This window comes from Gordionus sp. m RMFG-2023, chromosome 2 (genome assembly GCF_954871325.1).
Source record: "Gordionus sp. m RMFG-2023 chromosome 2, tfGorSpeb1-WG-v2, whole genome shotgun sequence".
In the NCBI taxonomy this organism is placed as follows: Eukaryota; Metazoa; Nematomorpha; class Gordioida; order Chordodea; family Parachordodidae; genus Gordionus; species Gordionus sp. m RMFG-2023.
In genome coordinates, this window is record NC_088776.1 from 64,033,567 (window position 1) to 64,061,519 (window position 27,953).

The following is a 27,953-nucleotide window of genomic DNA, read 5'->3' on the forward strand; positions in this document are numbered from 1 at the left end:
GAATCAATACGGTAAGGAATCAAATCGATACATTTACCTAGTGTTGCTAAACGGCACGTTTCGACCTGTCTTTTCCCAAAAACGGCTAACTCAATATTTTAGCCAAAAAAAAAATGTCGCCCATAAACCCTCAAGATTTAGCAAATTGATGTCTAGACTTTTGTGTCAACCAGGAGCAGAATCTTCGGCTCGCGCGATACTATTTTGGATAACATATGGGTCTAGCGGATAGGATTCCCGGGTTTCACCCAGGCGGCCCGGGTTCGATTAGCCGTTTTTTAAAAAACCGGCTCGAAATCGAGCCGTAAATCAACACTATATTTAACAAAAAAAAACTCTACTGAATCATGAAATACAAATAGATTCATTTAAGTATTCCTTCACTTCCTGATCAAAACTTTTCTCTTCTTGTTTTTTTGGCAAAAAAGGAAGTACAGAATAAAAAATATTTTAGGAACCAGGGGGGGGGGTTATTTTAGATGCTGACAAAAATTCGATCTTGAAGGAACAGCTTATTCTGCCTTCCTGTCAATCTCATTTCCAATTTTTATATATAAACGATGTAAGGTTAATAAATATGATTGATTTTTTTATTTAAAAAAAAGGTATACTTTTGTGGTTATTTTGATTTGATAAATAAGGATTATCGATGGAAGAATCTGGAATTTCGGTGGATGAATCTCTCAAGGGAGTTAACTTCTCCAGTTTAACAGGCTGTTCTTTTTCGTCCATTAAAGACTTTACTCGCCAATTTTAGTAAATATATATAAAAAATTATTTATAATTGTTATATAGCTTCTATTACTAGTAAAAAAATAACCTGTTACTGTCACCTAATTAAATTATTAATGTAAGAAAGTAAATTTAACTCTAGCGAAACTTAAGTGGTACCATAATCCGATCCAAACTATTGTAGATTTTTTTAAAAAAAAACTTTATAAAAATAAATATGTTGGTGATATAAAAAATTGTATCTATTTTCATGGAGTGCAGTGCTAATTAATCTAGGATTTAGCTATGAGTTAACGATATTTAAGTTTAATGAACATTAATGTAAGATATAAGCCTTTGATAGGACTAGCAATAACGAAAGCTAACTATACTTCATTTCCCTCTAATTCCATTTGAAAATAATTATATCAATAATCTGGCATTAATTTAAGAAAAATTAAAATTCTATTACTTAAAAGATTATCATGACCTTAAAATACTCAAATTCTAGTGGTTATATTCATAACCCAAGGCCTAAACCGATCTATAGTTACGAAATTGATATCATCTATGTATTTTTAAATTTCTTATAACCTACCTGTCTAAAAAAAATTTAATAACTAGGTTAAAACTAATAGAATAAAGATTTTATAATCTTATAATATGCTTGGATTGTCCAAAAATTTAAAATATATTTTGAACATAGTTTTATATTTATCATCGTATTTTTCTTAATTATACAAGTTAAAATGGCCATACATATCAATACTGGCTCCAATGAAAATGATGCTTTCTACTGGAACTAGAGACGTAAGTGAATGATTAGATATTGCGATTAAATCTTTATAAAAAAAAATCGTACATGATTAAATTGCCTAATCTTGGCTTCTTCTATTATTTCCCGTCTGGAGAGAGCGTTCTTATCTCGGATGCTGGATCTTCTAATAGAAGAGCTGTAAATTTATATAATAAACAACAAAAAAAAACACATTATCATATAAAAATGAAAAAGGTGTTTTATCTACGCTACTTTCTTCTATTGGAGATCCTATTGTTATTGGGATGGAGCCAGAAATTCTTGCTATTCAAGATTTTATTTTGTTCCATTTCCGCTTTGATATCCAGCAAACGTTCTTTGATCTCCGGATCCTCGCAAATATCTTTATTTTTTTACAAATATGATGTATATCCTAATTAGTGCCGTAACGTTAAAAAAGTAACGTCGTTACTAACTTCGTTACCTTCTTCTAGAGGTAACGAGTAACGGTTAGCACTAACCCTAATTCATATATTTCTGAAAACTTTTAAAATATGCTTTTTTTTAGATCGAAATATAAAAATAGGTCCTAACAAAAAGACCTGGCCAAAATTTTTATTTTAGTTAGAAATATGTCTGCAATCAGAACCTTTTTTTTTAACACCTCTATTATGTATAATTTTGTATTGGGGAAAAATGAAACCTATGGGAGTCTCTCCATCTTTATTTTTTGCTTCTATATCTGCATCTTTGTTGATAAGGCATTCTATGATTAAGGGCTAAAAAAATAAATAATTTAAATTTAATTCAAATGAAATGGGAAGAAAAATTTAAAAAAAAAGAAGAAATTAATATAAATAAAAAGAAAAGAAGAACTTAAAAAAGAATGAAATAAAAAATAAGGAATAAAAAATAAGATTATAACTTGTCCCCAAAAAGAGGCGGCGTGAAGGGGGGTCCACAAATCGTTGTCTTGACAATTGACGTGAACGTCATTCTCCAGCAGAAATTCCACCGCCGATAAGTAACCATTCGCGCTGGCTATATGGAGCTGGGTTAATATTGGAGATAGGACAATTTATTTTTAAAATCAGATTGGAATTATATTTTTTAAAGATACCGATACTTCTGATTACAATAGATAGCGCGGTTAAAAACGGGTCGAGTTGGGTCGATTTGCGAAAAAAGTCGAACTAAATATTTTATCCAGAAAATATTAACTGTCTGAACCTCTAGATCTTGATTAAAGAGATGTCCAGAAAAACTTTGAGACACGAGTCAATATTGTTTCGAATAAAATATCGAGTTTAGCCGTTTTTAGAAATGCGGTTCAAATCGAACCGGTTAAACAATACTAGTACTATAATATAAAAGAAAGAAAGAAAGAAAGAAAGAAAGAAAGAAAGAAAGAAAGAAAGAAAGAAAGAAAGGAAAAATTCTTTTTATTTCATTTGAATAAGGTATACAATATTAGATAAAAAATGAATTTATTGACTAAATTATTATTCAAATTCACAACAAGAATAATTTCTATTCTAATGGAGAATGCAGTTAAGAAGATCAAATGATTTTAAATCCAAAATCCAGAATTCTTATGTAGGATGGCACTGAATATAATAGAACACTAAGGCTAAATAATTTTTTTTAATGATTTATATATATACCGGAGATATTCCCCTGGAGTCCCTGACTTCTAGGGATAGGCCTGACTCTTTAGTTTGTATGAGATCGTTTAGCATGAGTTTTTCTGGAAATGTTCTGGCTATGTCTATATCTTCTTGAGTTATACCTTTTTTTTTAAAAAATAAATCGTTAATTACTCTCCTTTAATTCGTTTTATATATAAAAAAAAGGATGATAATATAATAATTAAGCGTAAAGAATTTTTTTATAAACTAGAATATAATAGAGCTTTAAAGAATAAACCTTTGTTAGACATTTCGGTCTCAAGTATATCTAAGGCAAGCTCTTCCTCGCACATGTCATAAGGCATGTTTCCGTCAGCATTTAGTGCTAACAAGTTGGCACCCCTAGTATTTATTTTTAATACAATAAGTTATACAAATAATAACTATGATAAATATTAAATGAGTAAAATAAAAATTCATTGACAATTCTACACTAACATTAAACCTTCTTTGTAAAAATGACTGAATCATCATTTCTTTAGATCAATTCTAGCCCCCTAGCAGACCCCAGCGATTTACATATAAACCTACCTTAGCTCAGATTAGGTTCTACGAACGTGTTCTTAGTAATATGCCTTATTTTTAACAATAAAAACCTATCGGCGAATAATTTGATGAGATTGGCGTGTCCGCAGGTAGCTGCAGCGTGTATCGGGGTCCACAATTCTGTATCGCAAGCGTTTATGTCGGCTCCATGGAGTAGCAAAAGCTCTACCATCTGGTAGTAATCGTCTATGCAACACTGTTAAAATAATTGTTAGTCCTATATACAATATTTTAAATAGTGTATTTACCCATTTTGTGATTTCGGGAACAGAACTTTGAATAAATTGAAAAAAAAAAGAAGATTAGAATGATGCTCCTGGAGATTTCTGGGATAGTTTGGGAAAAGGATATCTATACAACGCAAGTATCGATAAATACTTTAATAATTACGTCTAAGCAGAGGCGTTTAGGAATACAACATCAAGTGGAGGTCGAGGATACCCCCTAAAAATCTCTTTTAAGAGTAAAGGGACATTTTTACTGTAGACGTATTCTGTCATTTAGAAGTTTAACTTTATAATTCTGTTTAAAGAAGACTGGCATAAGTTCATATGGCGTAAATCGGCTATAAATCCGATCAGAAAATTATTGAAAAAAATATATATTGATAAGTCACGAGCCAATTTGACATTTTGTCAAATGAATATCCGACTTTCAATCAAAAATTCGATGATATGTGCTTTAAAATTTTTTTTTAGCTAGTAGATATCAGTTGAGCCGGAAAGAAAATCATTCCTTTTCTAAAAAGAATACTATATGAGTCATGAGCTACTTTGACATTTTGTCAATTGAAGATCCAACTTTCAATCAAAAAAATTCGATGCTTTGTGCTTAAAAATAATCGAAATACTATGATGAATAGCTTCAAAATAAATAAAAAAATTTATCCAATTTGTAAATGTCCAAGACCATCATCTTTTACAAATCTCTAATTCTAATGAGCCTTTCTATTCCATATCATTTAAACATTCAGAAAACGATAATATTTCCTTCATAAATTAATGAGAGACAGTGAAACGCGACAAGTTCATGTCCGTATTTTGACAGCCTTAATGACATTTTCTTCTTCTTTTATATATCAAAAATGTGGCAGTAGAGCCTTTCTTTGAGGCGTTTCAGCGAGCCATTTGTCACCAGTTATTACGATTATTTTTGGTTGTCATTTCTCCGGCATTGATAGAATGAATAAAAAGTTATTGGACAGACAAACACGGCTAAAATACCAAACTTTCTCCCTAATACCCTAAATTTACTGATATTACCTGGCTAACTCTAAGGTTGTAGTTCCACATTGATTGACTTAATCAACCCGAAGTCGCCCCGGATTATATTGCCCTTGTTTTTAATCTCATTAAACCGCTCGATTCGATTCGATTTTTAAAAACGGTCATAACTCGGTATTTTATACAGAAAAATCTAACACAAGTGACTGAAGATTTACGCTCATAGATGGACAGGAAGGTTCGTATCATCGATTTACCAAATAGAACAGGGTCTCTAACATCCATGGTAATTCTTCTGTACTCTTAGAAACGCTGCTCTGCTCTAAGTAAATAAAACGATTTCCTAACTAGTGTTGTAAACCATGCCAACTCGATATTTTATTCGAATGAATGTAGCGCGAAAACCTGAAGGAATATCTTCATAGAAGTCACAAAACTTTGGACACCCTTTAACGAAATCTCGATGCTTAGGACAAGTATTATTTTTCAAACTAAAATCGCGAGTTAGCCATTTTTTTTAAACATCGGCTCAAACCGGCCCGGCAATTTTTTTAAAAAATTTCAGGCCCGACCCGTGTATCCGGGCTGAGCCAGTCTGGGCTTGGGGTCGGGCCTGCAGGTCTTTGATTTATATATTTACATACTTATTCGTATTCATTTTTAAAAAGTGTGTTATCATTTATTTTATTTTTTACAAGGCTCCACCAATTATCCTAAAAGATGCCATTTTACATATAATATTTCTTTGTATTTGTTAAAATGTAAAAATTTATTTTTCAAAGAAAATTAAAATTTTTATATGTTTTAAGTTTGGTAACCGATATTTTGAAAAATTTCTTTTATTTTCATTATTTTTTCTTCAATTAAGAAATTTATTTTTGCCTTTTTATTTTTGAAATTAAAATTAAACAAATGAAAAATGAGTTACGTTAGCCTTCTTTGTGCAATTTTCGAAATAATTTGTATTTATAAAAAAGCCTAGAAAAGATATGTGAAAATGACTGTTATTGGTTCAAATTCTTTTTTAAAAAAAAAATCAGCAGCTAGATTTGAAGAGAAATTCCTGGCTAGCTCTAAAGATTAGGCACTAGTGCTGTTAAACGGCACTCAATATTTTAGCCAGAAATATAGCCTAAGCCTCGAGACATAATATAAGTTCTAGGAACCTTTGTTCCTTTCTATGAGCAAAATCTTTAGGCTTGCGTGATATTATTCTGGATGAAATATTGAGTTAGCCATTTTCAAAAAATAGGCTTAAAAAGGAGTCGTTTAGCGACACTACATAATTTATGTCCAAAAATTTTCGATTTGAATTTTTTGGAGCGTATATAAAAATTGTCTGGGCTTAGTTTGGGGGGAATAAAGAGAGACACATGTATAGGTAGTCCCATATGTTATTTACCGAGGACCCAAGGTATGGTTGTCATACCATCAGGTCTTAAGCCATCTACTTAGGCTACATTTGTGGGGTCAGAGATGGTTAGAACTGTGGGGCGACTGTTAAACCTCTTTTTACAAAATAAATCATTCATCCACTTATTAAATATTTTTAAAAAAAATAATTGATTATATATAAATAGACATATTTTCTATATAATTACTTGATGGAGAGCTGTCAAGCCGTCGGCGTTTGACACGTTAGGATCTATACCGCTTTCCAGTAATTCTCTAACTATTTGTAAATAATAATTAAATAATAAAAATAATAATGATACAAAAAAAAATGTTTTCTTTCTAATCTTTAATTTATTCTTCTTCTTTTTTTTTCTTTTGATTCCTTTTCTTCTTCTTCTCACATTTGGAATTCAATTTATATCGAATTATAAAAAGAAATTTGACTATTATTTTTTATAACCGGCTAAATATAGAAATTAATTTTTATAATTACTCAAAATAAATGATATATACGTTATTTATGACGTCTAATGTTTCTATAAATAAAATAAAATTTTATTTTATTTTTACATTAAAAATTCAACATAAAACTGGTTAAATTCGGATATATTGTAAAAAAAAAATTCCAAAACCGGTCCCGACCCGGCCCGAATTTTTATAAAAAATATTAGACCCGAGTCCGACCCGTAACCCGTTCGGGCCGGGTTTACTTTTGCAGATTTCTAGTCTATATCGAATATTTAATAAATTGGGGAACAGATTCACAAATTACGTTGCATGTGTGATGAATTGCAATTTAATCAAGAGATGTGTTGTATTTTAAGACAAACTTAGAGATTTTCATATTTTATTATCGCAAATTCTATAATTTTTTTTTTATGTAGTGTTGTCATTATATCTGTTAATTTTTTAAAAACTATCAACACCTTTTTGTAGCGTTATATTAAACGGCTGACTCAATATTTTAGCTAGAAAAATATTGCTCAAACTCTCGAGATTCGGATGATATATCTCTACTAGATCTTTGTTACTTCTTAGTAAAATCTTCAGACTAGTCTAGTATTTTCTGGATGGAATATTGAGTTAGCCGTTTTAAAAAATCTTGACAACACTTGCCTCTTGGAAATTAAAAAGACAAAAATAACTCATTACTTTTTTCAAGTTATTTTATAAAATAAAGGTTAAATTTTAAATATATATATGTAAATATATCTCATTCATAATATATATGTTTAGTATTATTATTTATTGAATTCCATCGTGAGCTACTGCAAAAGGTTTGCTTATTCTAGGAACTCTAAAAAGGTTTGCTTATTCTAGGAACTCTATTAATTAGTCTAGGAACCCTAAAAAGGTTTGCTTAGTCTATGAACTCTAAAAAGGTTTGCTTAGTCTATGAACTCTAAAAAAAGGTTTACTTAATCTAGGAATTCTAGGAAGTTAATTCTTGGAGGCCACACACTAAACCAATTTAGTAAATTGTTTATTCTTTAAAATAAAAAAGTCAAAGAAAAGTTCATTCGATATTGATATTTTTTTTATTCGGTTGCAAAAAAAAATATTTTATTTTGCGATATATCTTTATTATCTTTATTTAATATTTCATTTAAATTCCGTTGACTAAAAATTGGTAAATCGCAAGAATTTGAGTAATGTTTAAAAAAATGTGTAAATGTAACTAGTTACTTTGGAAATATGTAACTGATAACTCCCATCTCTTTGTGGTAACTAGGAATGTAAGACAGGGCAAATATTTTCCGGGGGAATCAGGGGAATCTCCCGGGAAATTTTTCCCCATTTGTCCCGATTTTAAATAATGGTTCTTATATGACAAAATAAAATACGTTTTTTAATTATATTTTATAAAAAAAACATTTTTATTTTTCCTCGTGGATCATAATGTCATAAGTTATAATTGTGTTTTGTTTTTGAATATATACATGTTTATTTTCCTTATCTCCATTAAATCCTAGAAAGATATACTCGTTAAAATTTAATAGCTAACTCTAATACAAGTTTAAGAGTTATTTTAAGCAGAAAATATTTATGAAGATTTTCTAAAAACAAATCTGGGCCTGGGCCGTATATTTTTAAAACCAAATATTTGAAATCACCATTTATAGGCTATAAAAATGAAAAATAAATATATTTCGAAAAAATCCGGTCCGGACCTGAAAATACCGGGCCGGGTCGGAAAATACCGGGCCGGGTCGAAAATTGTACCTCTGCAGGTCTCTCTAATTTATAGTAATCAATTTTCATAATTTTTTTATAATAAATATGATCAGTTTTTAGTTTTCATCAAATCATTATTAAATTAAAGTTTTTATCGTTCATGCTTGATTTTATAGATGCCTAGAAAGTATTCAGATGTTACGCAAAGCTTCTAGCATAAGAAGGGATTGCAGAAAGAAAGAAAGAAAGAAAGAAAGTGCAAATACTGCAATCAAGAATACAGCTTACCCAACTTCGACAAAGATGACGTATACTTAATTTCTAAATGCAATAAGGTATCTTAGAACCATGAGTATAGTAATATAATTAACAATAATGTAGATCCGGTAGGAAGCTAGAGTCGTAACCCCACCATATGATAATGCAGCTGATTTCAGTGACAGACCCAACTTACATCTTCCAATATTAATTCAATCAATACCTTTCAAGCAAAATAATTTAATGCTGAAGAAAGAAATGTTAAACCGGATATTGAATATCACACGACATCACTATGTCAAATTGTCCATTTTCAAATCACCCATTGTTTGTACTGGAACAAAACTACTTCAATCCTTAGAGACCTGCTTTTAGTAAATGCCATACCAGACATTTACTAAAAGCAAAAAACTTATCAGACAAGTGAATTTAAAAGGATCGAACATGTAGTAAATGAAAAATTAGACTCTCATTAGTGTTTGGGGAGGAGGGGGGGGCAAATATAAGAGGGGAATTGCATTATCAACTTTATTCTGGCAACCCATTGTCCCATTTTCTATAAATAGATTGAACACAGGAACAAACATGCATGCAGAGGATTGCATATCATACGAATTTATCAAAGTGCTCATGGACTAAATCTTCTTCTATAAGGATAGTATAGCGAATATGATATTATCGATTCAAATTTTAGTCACTCACAAAAGCCTGAAGGTATCCATCAAATATGTAAAAAGATCTAACAATATTCTTTTATCAACCTTATTAAAAGAAAAACCAACTCCTAAGAAATTCCCTAAAGTTATCTCTAGCACCATCTTGTTGGGTAGGTATAGTTTAGAGGATAAACAGCTTGCTTCTACAGGGAAATGGAAAATTCTTGATATATTTACTGAATGATGATAAGAGACTTACTCTTTGGGTTTTTAAAATGATCTAACGCAAGTTTAAATAAATGTCATATTTAAACAAATAGGGATAGTGGAAAGGGGATAAAGGCCAATTTATCTGAATGTCCCTTCAAGCATTTATTCGTATCAGGGGAAGACATTTAGCCATTATAAAACAATATCTTAGTGCGAAATAGCAGAAATTGAGCAGTTTATCTAAAGCAGAAATTTTTTTTATTACCCGGATATACATTATGCTGCTCATAGACCCTAAGGTTTTGCGGATTTAATTTAAGAGACAATATGTTGCAATCAATATATATCGACCCCCTAAGCCATACGGATTTTTTTATCGGTGCCACCGACAAGTGCAGCTTCCCGAAGAATATGGTCCTCGTTTGGAAATATTCACTCGAAATCTAGAAATAGGATTTTTTTTTAAAAAAAATGACAAGGTTCCTAAAATTAGCTTTTCATGAGAGGCGATCTCCATTTTAATGGCGGAAAAGAAATTTCTGCAAATTCTAGAATTTCGGGCTCTGGACCTGGAATCATTCTCTTCTTCGAACGAAGATGACTGACAGATTACTCAAAATCAAATCATATTTGTTTAATATATGATGTTCATAATCTATATATTTTTAAATGAAGCATGTAAAAGTATTACTAAAAAAAAATAGCTTCCAGTTTTTCCCCGCGGTTTCCTCCTTTTCCCGTTAATCTCCCGGGAAATTCCGTTAACATTAAAACAAAACTAGTAAAATAATAATATTTTAACTAACTTTATAAACAATGTACAAAGTTAATTGAAAATTTGTTTTTCAAATTTATATGGAAATTTTTCTTATTTTTAAAACAAAAAAAAAAAATATTTTAATCAAACGTTCATATAGATCCACAAAGAAAGAAAAAAAAATATTTTTAAAAATTTAATAATTTGACATTGTCCCCTACGGTTAATCGGCTAGGGATAAATTGGTCCGCTAAAAAGGGATACTCACATTTATCTTCCTGCTCAACCCCTTCTTTCTACCCCCCCCCCCCCTTGTTCCCGGAAATTGCAAAATGCAAATCTTTGCCAAAATAATCTTTAGTTTTAAGTTTCTCATTTAAGTTCTTTTATTTCAATTTAATTCATTTTTTTATATATATATATAAATTTTTTAATTTATATGTTAATAGCAATTATTGTCAAGTAAAGTAAACTGAATTTTCCAGAAATTAAATATTAACGTTACATGCTTTATTTTTTCCATTTGTATAAATAATTTTTTTTATTATAACAACATTCATCTAATAGGCCAGCCAGGGCAGTTAAATTTATATGTATATATATTTTGAATTTCAAAGTTAAAATTTATTCGAAAAACCAAATATATGATTATCAGAAACCTGTAGAGGTACCATTTGTACTGATGAATATACTTTGTATTTTAAGAGCTTGTCTTGTCTCAATAAATTACTAAATCTATGAATAATAGGTAGATTCGTAAATAATTAAAATAGCCTAAGACATTTTATCATTTCCGTTTCTTCATCTATTAAAAAACTTATTCGAAATTCTGATCTATAACTAAGCATACATCATGTAGTTATAACATATTTTTCCTCTAAAAATAAATGTTGTCCTGTTCTTAGGGCTCTTGGTAGAATAAATTTTTCTAATTTATGTTTCATTAGAATAACTTCATTTATTGAGCGGAAATGAATCTGCGCTCAAATTGCCAGAGCATTGAATATTGATAAAAAATGCATCTAACTCGCGTATGATGCTGATATCAATTGTGTGTGACTAATCTATTCAATTATTGCTTGCTAAGCAAAGTTGCATCTGTATTTCAGCATATTTATTTTTTTAAAGAACTCTGTATCATACAGAGTTCTATCTCCTTATAGCTGCAGATTGTTTAAAATATTATAAGTATAAGAGTTGAATTCTGAGCTAGCCTCATCTCATCTCAAGCAATTTGGAACAAAAAACCTATAAAAGTCTTTAAAGATAACTTGATGATGAGTTATCTATTTAATAGAAAACCTAATAGAGAGGTAGTATCCTATTTAATAGGGTTAGCTGAATTGTTATTGTTTTGAATCAGTTGACCATGAGAATATGCATACATTTATGAATAATTAAGTATGTGTTCAAGACTCTATACAATCATTATATGTAATATGTATATTTATTATATATCATTATGTGGTAAAATTCTGTATAATAAGGTCAGAATATACACTCAGACAATTGAGAGATTACAAACCAAAATTTAAATGACATATTTTTTTATTAAATACTTGATAATCTGAATGTAAAGGAGAGATTATTGTTATTTATACATATATACATATATTTATTAAATAATTATATATTGAGTAATAAAATATGTCAACATTAATAAAATTAATTTAAAAATATTAGATCAACTATACTTAATATATAAAAGTAAAATCAAGCAAGCAATTTTATTTATTTAATGACAATTTGTATTAAGTATTTTAGATTTGTAGGTAAATATGAGAAAATTAAGTTATTATGATGTTTAATCATCCTATAAATTTTATACTGATTGAGTGCAAACGATATATAGTAAAGATAAATGAAATTACAGCATATTTAAATTGAATTCATTTATTACCAAATTTCCCATTGCTGAATTTCATTAATTGCCAAATAATTCATTTAGAATCTTTTGCCTTTACTAATATTTTTTAGAGTAATAGTCTGCCCAACCCCTAAGTTTTTAGGGCTACAGCACTAATCTGGAATCTTCCCTTAGTGATTCAGAATCAATTCAATGAACTTTAGAATAGAATCAATAAACTCAGATTTGGAATCTCTCAATTGATTCTCCAGCACATGTATAGGGGGTCTAGCAGGAATTTCAGAAAAATTATGCCAACTTTTATACTTCTGAAATTCGCTATTCAAATCCCTAACACATATTCCAAATTTCATTAAGCCATAATTTATAGTCGCGCACAAATTTAGCGTTTTTCAAAAAACGCAAATAATACATTTTAAATGCGTTCATTTAAACATAGCGGCGTTTACGTTTTTCTTATTCGCGTTTTCAAACGCTGCGTTTGAAACGTTCAATTTGTGGGCACCATTTTAAGTTGTATTTTTCAAAAATTCTAAGCATTTTGAATTTCTTCTTGGACACCTGTTAGAATAATCTTCCTGAAGTTTAATTTAACTAATTTATGTATTATCCTAAGATAAAGATAGATACGCCAAAACCAATTTTCCTATTTGACATTAAATTTTATTTACATTACATGTCGAAGACGATGTTATATAGGTTGTTAGCTTTCGGCAATTATAAAGACCGCTTAAAAAGGTATGTAAAAATTTTATTTTCATTTTAATAGCGATTTGCCAAAATTAATATTTATTCTTGACTATAGAGATAATCAATTCTTTTTCTTTCTTTCTTTCTCTCTCTTTCTCTCTTCTCTCTTTCTTTCTTTCTTTCTTTCTTTCTTTCTTTCTTTCTTTCTTTCTTTCTTTCTTTCTTTCTTATTTATTTATTTATTTCTTTCTTTCTTTCTTTCTTTCTTTTCCTTTCTTTTCCTTTCTTTCTTTCATCGGGTCATTTGAACTTCTGTAAGGGTAAACTTGAGGAAATATATTTTTTCGCTTTGAAAAAATGTTAACATTTTTATTAAATTTTTTGATATAAAATTTATTATGAATTATTACTGAATAAATAATTTTTTTGTTATAAATAAGAAACGATATCGTCAAAAGCCAATCATATAATTTTGATAATAATTTAATTTAAGTTTTAAAGCCAATTAATAATGTTAAAAAAAAATACATTATAAATTTGCTATCTTTTTTTTATTATTAAGTTAGCCGAACCTTTGTATCATTCTAATTCACAAATCGATATTATTTATTGGTAAATATTAAAAAATGATTAATTTGGTTTTAAAGAATGACCTTAATTACTAGGCATTTGGAATGATACAAATTAGGTTTAAAATTATATTTTTAGGTTATAACTTTAATAATAAGCTCCAATTCCTCCGTTTTATCCTTATCTCCTCCAATCTTACTTCAATTCGACTTTTTTAAAAAAAAGACATATATATTTGATTTTTTAAATATATTTTATAAATGGTTTTAATATTTTTGTGAACGGGAAATTGTCGTAAAATTTGCGGACACTTTAGTGTTCGTGATAACTGTTGTTGCTAAATTACCCTGACTTTGGTCAACAGCCATGTTTTTAAAACCAAAAAATATTACGATCAATCTTCAAGTTGGGACTCAAGAGTCTAAATTCAATTTTTTTAGGCTAAAAAACTTGACTCCATAATCGAGATGGTCCAAAGTCAGGTATTTTAACAACGCTAGTTTGTGAAGACGTTCGTAAACTAACATATAACACTGCGATTAAAATGGTAAAAACAAGTTTATTAAAAAAAGAGAAAATATATAGGGGTAAATGTGCCATAAATGACCATGTGAAGACTGGCCACCCACCCTTTAAATTTTTCATGTATTGAGTGGCCAGCCAGAAAAACAACGGTAACATAACCTCATCTAGCTCACGTATACTATTAAAGATTAGTAATTGGGCTCCCATTGATATAAAACATTTCCCTCCCCCCTAAACAAAAGGTACATCGGAATAAGTAGCTGAAAATTTTATACATGTTAGATCTTTTTTTTTCTGAATCGGATTTCTACCTAGAAAATATATTCTTATCATGTTTGGAATACCTATCTTATGAAATTGTGTAAGACAAATTTTTTGCTACTAAACCTTGGAGTCTTTTATAATTTATATTAAAAAAAATTTTCTGAAATTCATAGAAGTAGGTATATTCCAAACATGATGGAAATATATTTCCGGTTAAAATCATAATAATTTTTAAATTTAAAAAAAAAAAACGCGCTTAAGTTGTTAAATCAGCTGTTTTAACCGAACTCTAAAAGGCCCTTAGCCAAGTATTTTTTACCCCCCAAAATAATTGACTCAATTTATAGTTGTATGAGCCTATATTTTAAGGCTAAAGGCTGGCTTAGTCGTATTAGGAGTTAGCCAAAGTGATGTGATTTACTAACCATATAGTATCTCAATTGTGTCTTTAAAACTTAGATATATAGGCCAGAGGCCTGCATACACGGGCCGGGCCGGGTCGGGCCTGAAATTTTTTTAAAAAAATATCCGGGCCGTACATTCAAAAACCAAATATTTGAAATCGCCATTATTAGCCATAAAAATCAAAAATAATCAACTATATTTTAAAAAAATCCGAGTGGGGACCGAAATTTTTTCTAAGAAAAAACCCGGGCCGGGCCCGAAAACTTTCTTTTAAGAAAAAACCCGGGCCGGGCCCGAAAACTTTTTTTTAAAAAAAAATATCCGGCCCGTAGTTTTTAAAGCCAAATATTTGAAATCGCCATTACTAGCTTTTAAAAATCGAAAATAAATCGAATATCATTTTTTTTTAAAAACCGGGCCGGGTCTGAAAAAATAAAGGCTAAGTTGGGCCGACCGTGCATGGTGCCTCTGCAGGTCTTAATCTCAAATTTAATGGGCGGGTATGGGGGGGTGGGTCGAAACCCCCCCCCCCCCCAATGCAGACCTCAGTGTGATGCCTCATGCTCACAAATAATAATCGTATTTTTTATCAGTAAATCTGGAATTTAAACAAATTTTTTTTTAAAAATATTATTAATACAATCTCATGTTTTTTTTTTTTGAAGAAGATAAAAATAAAAAATGAAAGGTCAACAATTCATTTATAATCGCGAAGCACAATAATTATAATTTCAAATTCATTTTATATCATGATATGATGAAATATTTTCAAAAATATACATATGAAAAGAAAGAAAGAAAGAAAGGAAGAAAGAAATTTTGAATAAGATGGAAAATTATTCGAAAAATTTCTAGATTCCCCAAACATAATTCTTTTTGGTTCCAAATTTGACAAATGTCCAAACATTTAAAAAAAAAAACATGATTATCAAGAATATAAATCAGGTGATTTTTTTTTAAAGATATTCTTCTGATTTAAATCATCCCCAAAAAAATCGAAAAACAGTGGGCATCGCTTAAAAGTTCATTACATTTTGAACCAAAATTTAATCATAACAAATCATATGGTTCTGGGTTATGAAAAGTATACCGTTTCCTATATTAATGGATATTAGAGGTCCGCGATTGGCCAGTTTTTAACCAAAAAGCCCGCCTACCCGAAAATTCATCCGCCCACTCATCCGCCAAAATGTTGGAAAAATTTAAAAAAAACCGACCACGCTTCAAAGTATAGGCGGGCGGGCGGAAAACCGCAACCAACGCAGGACCTCTAACGCGATATACGCATTTAATACCAAATTAATTATAATTTTAGTTTATCATTTTTTGTGTAAGAAGGCACCAGAGAATTTCTAACAATCGAGAAAATTAAACATTTTTAAACAAAAAAAATATCTTTTTTAAAACATGGAAATTGTTTGGAAATTTATTAACGAATAAGTATATTATAGGCAAACGATAAATATTTTTTAAAAAGAACGTTCAGAAAATATCTAAAAATTTTTTTTATACTGCATAGAATACTCTAGCATATTCCTAAGAAGAAAAAAATAACCAATATTTTATTTTTTTTTTTACCTTCATCCAAATCATTCCTAGAAGCCGCTTCTAATAAGATGATCCCTGGAACGAATTTGACATTCTTGCTTCTCCTATGGGCGCCCTTAGCAAATTTTTCCCCCGATATTCTTTCTTTCATATCCCTCTCTTCCTTGTGCGATTTGTAACGATTAATTTTTGCTGCGTTATTATTGTTATTATTTTTAACATTACTTTTGCCGATTATTTTATCAATAATATTTTTATCGGCTTTATGGCTACTCCCATTATCGTCTTTTACATTAATATTATTTTTATCGTGGAATTCGAAATTTTTGGCCTCCCCGTTGTCATTGTAATTTAATTTATTTTCGTTATCGTCATAGTTGAGGCCATTATGGATAATCATGTTGGAAGGGATATGGTGTTGGGAATCTTCATCTCCGCCCGTGCCAGTAGTGTTATGATTGTTATAGGCGTCTGTTATCGCGTGAGAAGCGGGCTCCGCGTTCGCGTAATCAAGAATTTGTGAGGGAGATTTGCTGCCGGCGGCTCTAAGCGTTATCGGTTTGGCGGCAGAGGGGGCAGATGTGCGTTGAGAATTGTGAAGAACGTTATGATGGCTAGAGGATTTAATCTTGACCGGGCTTTTGAGGATGTTTTCGAGGGAGAGCGAATAATTGGGAGAGGCGTCGTCGGTAGCGTCTTGGGCGAAGGAATTAAATAAGTTGGGGGGTAAAGAATAATCGTAATTTCCCCCGTTTCGAGAACTTTCGAGATGACCGCGCGAATCTTGGACCGCTGTACGTTCGTAATTTCCGTTATTATTTTCTTCGACCCTCGCTATTTGACCATTGCTCAGTTTCGGTTCATGATTGTTGTTTCCGGGAATATCGGATAATTTGGCCGAAGTTATTATGTCGGGATAGTATCTTTCTTCCATGTGCAATCCTCTCATATCGGAATATTCGTCCTCTCTATTTGGAGCGGGGGAGTGGGGATCGTGTTGCTCATCCTCGTAATAGTAAAAATAATTGCCATTTTGTTTGGCATCGGGGGGATTTGTTTCGGATTTGTGGGATTTTGGCGCGAGATTCTGCTTTTGATTACTGTCAGAGTCCATAGCTTTGAGATCTGCGATAGTGAGCTTCTTAAGATTTTCCGGGAAAAATCCGTTAAGCTCGTGCGGTTCTGCTCCGGAACAGCTTTCCGTATCGCTCCCGCAACTCTGCCAAGTTCGTAAGTTTTTGGGCGATTTCTTCTTAGAATTTTTATTGACGGGGGTAATGTGAACGACATTGTTTTCGTAGTCTAACCATTTTTGAATTTGTTGCATTCTGCGCTTGTGAGCAAGCTTCAGTCTTTCTTGGGCCGGAAGTTGCTCAAGCAGGAGCATTTCCGCTACCAATTCCTGGTGGTTCGCCATCGCGGACTTATTTTACGCGATTTATTATGATTCGAGGAAGTTTTATCCTTTAAAAAATAATAAATAAATAAAATATTTATTTTTTAATTTTTGTAATATTGATGACTGCCCAATAAATTTTGATATTAACTCGTTGCCAATATGGCGGGAAAGTTCTTATTTAATAATAATTTTCGCTCGTTTTCCTTACAGTTCTGCTTTTCTTTCTTTCTTTCTTTCTTTCCTATCGGGGAAAATAAAAAATTTTTTTTTTTCATAAAGAGATTCTTAATTGATCACGTGATCACTTAAGAATCTACGGTTCTCTGGAGAATATTAGGGAACATTATCGTCTTAGAAGAGTATAAACCCGCGAAAAAAAAGAGGAAAATTTAAATCATTCCAGTTAAGGAGATTTGAAAAGTTGCGGGAAGGTGTGAGAATTACTAAAAATAATCCCAAAAATGAATTTTTTTTTTATTGTAGAAAAAAAAATAAAATAATTAATATTCAAAGATTAATGCAACATAAAAAACATTTTTTTAAAAAAAACAGTTTTTTATTTTCAATTAGAAATTACGCTCGCTAAAACAAGAATTAACGTCATAATTCCCGCGGGGAAAAATCCTGTTTTTTATAAAGATTTTTTAAAGTTTCCTAGCCCTAACCCTACTCTAACCCTACGCTAACCCTAACCCTACGCTAACCCTAACCCTACGCTAACCCTACCCCTACGCTAACCCTAACCCTACTCTAAAACGCTAACCCTAACCCTACTCTAACCCTACGCTAACCCTAACCCTACTCTAAAACGCTAACCCTAACCCTACTCTAAAACGCTAACCCTAACGCTACTCTAAAACCCTAACCCGAAACTTATACCGGAGAAAAATAATGATTAGCCGGAAAGAAAGGTTTATGAAAAGGAAGATTTGTTTAAGCTTTGAATCCTCCATTCCTTCGATCTCTCAGATCACTTTCCTCCAATTCCATTTTCTAATCCTTCTCCCTTTTCTATTTCGAATCGTTTTTTTTTTCCGCGGGAGATTTCTCATTTTAAGAAAACTAGCTTAATATTTACGGCTTTTTTTTTTTTAAATCAATCAGATCAGTTCATATTTTATATACTCTTAAAATTTTAAAATGATCTCTATAAAATATATAATAAGGATAATAATATAATGTAAAAATGTCTATGTGTAATAAAAAAAATAATTAATTTTTCTATTTATTACATGATTTGGTGTCAAATTTAGCAATGGCGTGTTTTTTTGTCGTAGAAAGAAAGGAAAGAAAGACAAACAAATGCTTATTTGTGTATTAAATTTGTATTGTTTTTTTCGTTTGTTTTTTATTTTCCCAACAATGCGTTAGAAAGGCATACACTTTTCCTATCCCCTTTCCTTTCTATACGTTTTGTGCGTTAAAAATAATTTCACATTTTTATGAGTTTATTTACCAAAAAAAAATACAATAAAAATTTTTTTTTGGCTAAGCATAAATTGAAGGCATTTTTTTGATATTGAATTACAGGAAGTCGTTCCTACTTTTTTAGAGGAGTGTTACTAAACAGCTGCGAAGCCTCAAGATTGAGGAAGCCCGCTTCACCGCGATCGTTTCCTCTTCCGACCCATAATTCGTACTGTCTTAGATGCTCTTCCGCCCGAGTGTCTTAGGTGGAACAGAACTTTTACTTCGAAACAATTAGAATGCTCGAAGCAGTGCTCGACGCCTTGAATATCGGTGAGCCGGAATAATGGAATAGGACGTCGGTTTTATTTTTTCGGTTTTCGGAATCCGAGCTAATGATTAAGAGGTACGGACCGGCGTTATCCGTACTGTGGCGTGGCGCTAGAGGTGAAATTCTTGGACCGCCGTAAGACGGCTCATAGGTTGCTTAAATGCTTGGAACATCTTTCAAAGAAATCTCGAGGCTTAGGAATTTTCTGGATTAAAATGCTCAAATTCTAGCAATTTAACAGCACTGCTTTGGAGTTTTCTAAGCTAAACTTTGTCCCCTCACCCCCTCCTACTCAAGGATTTTATAAAAATATATAAAAGTAAATTTTAATTTTATTTTTGCTTTTTTTTTAAAAAAATGGAATGAAATATTTACTTTCAAAAACATGAATTGCCATTTTGTAACTGTAATTTAAAAATAATAAATATATAAATGTATCGTCACTGATCACCTAATAGGATCTAAATTATTTCGAGTCAATTTGTCGATCGCGACATAATATGATAATAAAATACAATTTTCGAGTCATAAAAATTCTCCCTTTGTTTTTTTTTGTGACCAATAAATCAGAAACCTAAGGGCCGGGTTGTAATTTAAGTCTTTTAAAATATATCCGGGCCGAGCTCGATAATACACCCGGACCGGGTCGAGCCGAAAAATATTTTTGAACAAATAATCCGGGTTAGACCCGTGCAAATTCTGCAAGTTTCTGGCGATGAATAAAAATGGCAGGTGATCATGATATAATCAAAGTTTAGAACCTAACCTAAAAAAGGAGTCGTAGATCTGCTATTTTAGCCGTTTGTTCTATCAAGGTTTCCCAGAATTTTTTTAAAAAAAAAATGGTTTCTGGTTCTTAATCAGGGTTCGTATAAAGTCTAATACCCCTCTCCCGATGAAAAAAAAATAACAATTCTGCTTATATTGTTCTGATTACACATACATTACTAGTGTGCAAGTGGGGGACCTCCATAAATGATCTATTCTCTTCACTTCTCTTAAGAAAGTAAAGATATAAAGAAAGAAAGAAAGAAAGAAAGAAAGAAAGAAAGAAAGAAAGAAAGAAAGAAAGAAAGAAAGAAAGAAAGAAAGAAAGAAAGAAAGAAAGAAAGAAAAAATATATGACAATTCATAAATTTTTCACTATCTCACCAAAAAAAAAATGGGTGGTGGAGGTAAGAGATCTAACACGGAGTGACGAATATCCATCGTATCATTAAAATATTGGCGGGAGAATGAGTGGAAGGGGGGGGGTATAGTCTTTTAATCAACGTACATAAGTCAGTAATCCATTTTAAAAATTGAATCCTCCGTGTCCATTTGGCTTAGAGAAATTCTAGTCGGGATTGGAGGTTGGAGATTTCGAACCCTGAATTCGTTTGTATTTAATTATTTTTTTTAAAGTCCAATTTATTGACCAATCATTCGAGAGTTCTCGAAACTGTCTATCATTTTTATTTATTCTAATCACATCCCTGACCCCCTTATTTTTTTTTACTTTTAATAAATATTTATTTTTATTTTTTAAAATAAATATTTTTATTTTTTTTTGCTATTTATTTTAACCTAATTATTTCTTTACTTTTTCCTACCTGTTTTAATAAATAAATCATTTTTAAAAAAAAAATAATTATTTTATTTTGTCGAAATAATAAAATGACACTCCCATTTTAAATATTTTTTATTTCCATTTCCATTTATTTTTTATATTTTTTTTAGTTCTATTTAGTTATTTATTTATTTTTTTTTGATTTCTCCCTTATTTCATTTTTTTAAAATCTCTTTTCTCTCTTTTTATTTTTTTTTAAGTTATTTATTTATTTTTATTTTGACTTCTCCCTTATTTCATTTTTTTTTAAAAATGTCTTTTCATTTTTTTTAAATTTTTTTTTGGTCCTATTTACTTATTTATTTTTTTTTTTTTAAATTTTCTCCCTTACATTTCATGAATTTTTCTTCTTTCTTTCGATATCAAAAATTTTGGAATTATTAATTATAAAAAAAAAAAATTTCAAAATTCCCAAATGTTGTTGTTCCTGTTGTTCCCTCATAAAATTATTTACCTCCTCTTCCTAGTGACTCAACATTTCATCCAGAATAATATTACGCAAAACCGAAGATTTTGTTTGCAGAAGGAACAGAGGTTTAGACATCTATTAGCGTGAAATTTAGAGGCTTAGGCAATATTCCTGGCTCTAATTGAGTTGCCGTTACACTATCCTCGTCCCTCCTCTAAATCCACCATCTACTATTTATGCTACTAAAATAAATTCAGCGCTGAGATGAATCAGAACCAAAAACCGAACCCTCCTTTAAAATTTAAGGTTCATGGGGTTCAATTAAAAAATATATTAAATTATAACATATATATGTTAGAGTCATATCCCCATCTTTATGAATTGTAGATAATCTTACCGATTTGTGAATAAAAAATCGATAGAAAGACTATCGATAAATTGTATCAAGTTCGAAAATTCGCGACAAAATTATGCTAGATTCATAGGGTAGGTAATTCCATACATGAATGAAATGCATTTCCGGAAAAATCTGATTTTTAAATTAAAAAAAAAGCACGAATTTAAAGTTGAAAAAAAAAACAAACAATGTAACATAATATAAAACTATAAAAAAAACATGCAAATTATTTTAAAAAAAACACGTATAATTGTTTTTTATTTTGGGATATAAAACATATTTTCTGGTGAAATTTGTAAGGAATCCTTTTTTATTGTATTTTTATTTAAGAGTAATACTCCATTTTATGTTCAAATTTTGAAATTTTACAAGCACATTTTGTAACTTATTTTTTAAATAATAGGGTTAGGGGTTTAGAGTTAGGGTTAGAATTGTTAGGGTTAGTTTGTCAGTGTTAGAGTAGGATTAGGGTTAGCGTAGGGTTAGGATTGTTAGGGTTAGTTTGTCAGTGTTAGAGTAGGATTAGGGTTAGAGTAGGGTTAGGGTTAGCGTAGGGTTAGGATTGTTAGAGTTAGTTTGTCAGTGTTAGAGTAGTAGGGTTAGAGTTGGGTTAGCTTAGGGTTAGGATTGTTAGGGTTAGTTTGTCAGTGTTAGAGTAGGATTAGGGTTAGCGTAGGGTTAGGATTGTTAGGGTTAGTTTGTCAGTGTTAGAGTAGGATTAGGGTTAGAGTAGGGTTAGGGTTAGCGTAGGGTTAGGATTGTTAGAGTTAGTTTGTCAGTGTTAGAGTAGTAGGGTTAGAGTTGGGTTAGCTTAGGGTTAGGATTGTTAGGGTTAGAGTAGGATTAGGGTTAGGAAACCTTAAAAAAATTTTTTTTTTATATATAGAATTGTTCGAAGGCACAAAAATTAATTTATATGATTTATCATGAGATATAAGCTATTTTTTCTTTATTTATTTCAGGGACCTGCCTGCAGAACTGGGATAAATAGCCTGGGCACACGGGTTCGGACCGTAAAATTTTTTTTTAAAAAAATAAACCCGGGCTGGCCCTAGACCGGCCAAAAAATTTCTTGCCCATAAATCCGACCCAGACCGATCGCGACTCTTGTATATATAAATATATATATAATTAAATAGATTAAATAAAATGAAATAAAAATGTATATTTTTAAAAATTGTTTGTTTTAATTGAATAAATATATCACTTCCGCCTTCTCATATTCCCTTGAACATTTCGAAAAACAATTTTAAAAAACCCGCCTGTCCGAAAATAAATATTTGAGTCGGGCCGAACCGGGTCCGACCGGGTCGTGCAATTGGAACCTTATGCGATTCAAAACAAAAAAACTACAAAAAAAAAGAAGAAAAAAAGAAATGAAAAGAAAAGAAAGAAATGGAAATAAAGAGTCATGTTTATAATCAACGAATCCCTAAATGAAGAAACTCTTAAGTCCTCGTATTATTACATTTTTTTATAAAAAAACAATTGTATCGCATCTCGAAAAAAACGAAAAAAACGAAGATGACATAAGGAAGAAGAAAAATAAATTACGTTAATGATTAGATAATTATGGTAGATAGTGTGGTGGATTATTAACCTTTATTTTATCAATTTAATTTATTTTAATAAAAGATATAGTTTCTTTTGACGTGAGGCAATTAAAATTTTCATAAAAATCCCATTAATATTGTTTTACATCAGAATTACCCATTTTTTTCTTTATTTTATTCTCTCTATTCTTTTTATTTTTCATTTCTTATTTATTTTTTTTCTCTTATTCTTATCTTTTTCAAAATAATTTTTATTTTCAGATAAGTGTGGAGTGTATTGCGATAACGAGGTTTGTTTTTATGATAACTTCAAATTTTCTTGCATTCCCCCCTCCCCCAAAAAAATAAAGCTTTTAGTAAGCGCATGCGCAACAACAAAGATTTTTAAAATAATCGATAAAAATTATTAATGTCCGGGTTTAAAATTACATAAAATAAATGAATTATCAATTACAATTACTTTTTTAAAAAAAAATTGATAATGCAATAATATATATCATTAAAACAAATGCCAAATTTTAAATTTATGGCTTAGAAATTAATAGCCTTTTTATACTCCCTTTTATATAGCTTCATTTATTATTTTATTAAAACATTAGCTGGTCAATGGTTATGATTGGTCCATTAATATATTTTGGGGTACGTTGGTCCCTCGAGAAAAATTGGTTTATTTTTTTAGCCTATCGCGCATCCATCTTTCCAAAAAAAGAGAGAGATTTATAACCAGTTAGCTTACTGTTCTAGTGTATAAAATAGCAATTTAACTATTGGTTGTTTTTTTTATTGGACCAGGATTGGTTATTTGTTTAGATACGTTAGTCTACAACCAGTGAATTATGTTGCCCTTTCACATAATCGCGCCAAATTTTTTTTTTTAAATGGAGCATGGAAACAGACGAAATACTCGGATTGGCTAATTTTTGTTTAAAAAAAAAATCATTTTTTATACCTAGGAAAATAAAAGATTCAAATTAATTCTGATCCTCTTATAGATTGTGATATTTCAAGGAAGATGAAATATCGGCCCGATCCGATACAAAAATATTGGCACATCCCTTAGGCGCCATATTTTAGCTGGCATCCATTTTGGATTCACGGATTATATTCCTTGCAAATATTCCTAAAGAATACTAGAAACATTTAGGAATATTCCTCAGTTAATAATTACTATTACCTTTTCTTTCTTCAATTTGTAAGAACAAGTTCAAAATTTCAGACACGACAGGGATTAGCTTCAGCTCTTCTAACCTAATTCACTCTTTTTCATATAATATAAAAAAAAAAATGGGAATGATCACGTGACAAAAATGCGTCTCAATTAATTTGATATCCATTTATATCATTTAAATAATTTATATTAAATATAAAATAAGAGAGAATAATTCAAATATCTGGATAGTGGTGGCAAATTTTCCTATTGGTTGGTGGAATATGATATTCTTCCACGATCTTATCTCCCGCTAAAGTCATGACCCCCTTCTCTCCCCCCAAGAATTCAACGCTACCAGCTGGAAGAGGATTTGGCGAAAGTGTGATTAGCGCCTTCTCACCTCAAAAATATAAGCCGTACCCGGTGAATAAGAATGGCGACATTTTACAATTTTCTGATATTATTGATTTACGGTATAATATTAATTGATTTTTAAATGGGTGATGTTAATATTTTTTTTTTTCTCCGTGTAATACCATGTTAAAAGTAATACTAATGTGCAGGTTATATTTATTTAATTATTCGTTGAATATGTAATCCTTGTTTAAATATATCCGCATTATATTACAATATATATTCAGTGGATTAGCAAGGATTTTCCAATGTGGAAGGGGGGGGGTTGATCTTTCGGGAGATTTTTATATAATTCTCGTTAAAGTTGGCTAAAAAAAAAGCCTTAACTCTGAAATATAGCATTTTTTTGTGAATTTATTAATGTTTTCTGACTTTAACCAGTATAGTACATAATTATTGGCAAGATTTTAGACTAACTTAATACTAAAAATCGGCCCTATGAAAACCAGGAGAAGAAACTGGGTTATGAAAAAAAATGTAATACTTATAACATCACGCTCTAGCTGCTGGAAACACCAATTCTGAAAACATAGCCCTAAACCATTAAGTAGGGCTTTATTAGTATATATTTTATCGCTTAAGTTCTCTTTGATAGTTGGTTTATGTAATTACCATCCAGAACAGGGAATATAGAAAGTTCTAACAATCTGGTTTGAGAGTTTAATATTTACTGTCTTTGATTAATTCTTTTCATCAATTTAAACCGTTAAAAAAAAATAAGCGAATTATGAACCAAAAATCTATGATATCTCAAGTCTTAAATCCTAAAGTTAGCCAAACATCTGGAAGCATTATCTTGGGAAATTTGTATCAGTGCGTATTTCATATTTCTTCACTACTTCATCATGCTAGAAGAAGGAAAATTCTAGAAACATGCATGATTAGTACTTATTACCGTCTTGTTAACTCAGTATTTAACCAAAAGAATATTACCCAAGCCTAGTCGATTTCACTAACAGATGTTCCAAACCCTTGTGCCATCTTTGAACAAAGTGTTCAGGCCTGCGTAATATTTTTTTCTGGATGAAATAAGGAATTAGCCTCTTAACAACACTACTTACTAAGTCCATAGATGACCTTTTTTTTCTTCTTCTTCAGCCAATAAAATAAAAACCAGTTTATTAAGCAAAATAAAAATTAGGGCTTTAGGCTGATTCTTAAATATAGAATTCTAAATTATCGAAGATCAAATTGATCCAGCTGCTGAATAGGATTAAGGTCTCTCTCTCTCTTTGCTCCGCCCAGATTCAAGATTTTGGATCTTCGTAGAAGTTTTTTTAAATTCTCATTCAAGCCAGAACGAAGATTCTAGAAGCACAAAAGCTATTTTTTTTTTATAAAATAAAATTAAAATAAACGATTATGATAAATACTATCTATCGTCTTTTAAAATATAAGAACTTAAATATGGTTGTACAACTTTCATACTTTTATATTTAAATAGCGGTATAAAAAGGAGGCCGGGCCGGGTTTTAAAAAAAATCGGGTTCGGGCCGGGTCGAGCTTAATATTTTTTTAAAAACGGGTCGAGTCGGACTTTGGAATTTTTTTTTTTTTAAATATATCGAAATTTATCAATTTTATGTCGAATTTTTAATGTAAAAATTAAAAAATATTTTGATTTTATATATATAGAAACTAGATGCCATAATATAACATACATCTTTTTATTTTGAGTAATTATAAAAAAAAAATTAATTTCTACATTCAAATAAATTCGGGCCGAGTCTGGCCATGTTTGAAAAAATTAGGCCCGATGCAGATTACTAATTCTAATAGACTTGTGGGCAGATCTGTGCTGAACATTTGTTTGAAATAGGAATAATGAAATTTAACCTTTTTTTCCCAAATGGAATATGAACAAACTAGACAAAAGTTTATATATATATATATATAATTAAAATTTAAAATTAATTTTTAAAAAAAAATTTATATATAAATAATCAAACGCAATTTTAAAAGCCTTTTTATAACATAAATTAAAGTATAAAATTTTTTTCCCCATAACCCCCCCCCCCCCTCTTTTCCAGCCTACGTTACTCCACTGTAATATATTAATTATAAATATCTATGATAGTAACAATCATAGATAATTAAATTAATTTATAACGCTGGCGACAAAATTTTGGCCTGACGACAAATATATAATCCTACAAATGTTTGTGCATTTTTACCTAGTGTTGCTAAAAGGGATCGTTTTCAGGCCATTTTTTTTTTAATAACAGCTGACTCGATATATTATTCCAGAAAAAAATATTACGTAGGTCCTGAGGATTTTTCTCATAGATGGCACTGGCACAAAGGTTTGGACACAGCTGTTAGCGAAATCTCTAACGCGATATTATTCGAGCTGAAATATCGAGTTTAGCAGAGTTGTTAATAGATACTTTTTATACGAATCTAGATACGATACAGATACATTGTCTAAAATAGTATCTAGATACAGATATTTTAGTCAAAAAATCTATCTAGATAGAGATACCACATTTTTATATCTAGATCCTTTAACAACTCTGGAGTTTAAAGACTTTTAACAATACTGCACCCCATAATTTAAGGTTTGGATTGATCGTAAGATATATTTATAATTTATATACAAAATGTTTATTTACATTTTTTTTACCCCAAAATTTAAGGATTGGATATAGTTATCTTTCTGCAAGATTCATCTAGAAGATCACGTTTTTGAAATGCTTTGTCGTTTCTCTTCCCAAATTTATATATATATATATTAGAATAAAATATACTCTAAATTATCGGAATTTTTTTTTGAAGCATATTCAAGATGTCTAATTTTTATGTTTGAAATCGTTTAGAAAATTTTATGTTTTTAAAAAAAAACTATAATTTTGATGAGGGGGGGGGGAAGATTTAACAGGAATTAGGAATTTTATCACATTTTTCGGCCATTTGGAATGTAGGATTTAATGAATGGGTTATAGAAGAGAATAAGAACATCAAAATCCACTTTTATCCAAAAAATGACGAATTTTTAATAATAATATAAGATTTTACTCAAAACAAAAAGCATGTTCTTCA

General features: G+C 30.3%; 1 protein-coding gene across 1 annotated transcript in view; it reads right to left on the reverse strand.

The window, feature by feature from the left end:
- Positions 1–27,676, reverse strand: part of LOC135925580 (protein phosphatase 1 regulatory subunit 12B-like) — a 29,619-nt gene extending 1,943 nt beyond the window's left edge. The window contains exons 1-11 of the mRNA XM_065460981.1: positions 27,538–27,676; positions 16,276–17,709; positions 6,527–6,597; positions 3,753–3,898; positions 3,395–3,498; positions 3,133–3,257; positions 2,394–2,519; positions 2,172–2,247; positions 1,742–1,871; positions 1,574–1,664; positions 612–738 (exon numbers count right to left, since the gene is read on the reverse strand). Of these exons, the coding sequence (XP_065317053.1) occupies positions 612–738; positions 1,574–1,664; positions 1,742–1,871; positions 2,172–2,247; positions 2,394–2,519; positions 3,133–3,257; positions 3,395–3,498; positions 3,753–3,898; positions 6,527–6,597; positions 16,276–17,662 (2,383 nt within the window). The 5' untranslated portion in view covers positions 17,663–17,709; positions 27,538–27,676. The remainder of the gene's footprint in view (positions 1–611; positions 739–1,573; positions 1,665–1,741; positions 1,872–2,171; positions 2,248–2,393; positions 2,520–3,132; positions 3,258–3,394; positions 3,499–3,752; positions 3,899–6,526; positions 6,598–16,275; positions 17,710–27,537) is intronic.
- Between the last annotated feature and the right edge of the window lie 277 nt (positions 27,677–27,953).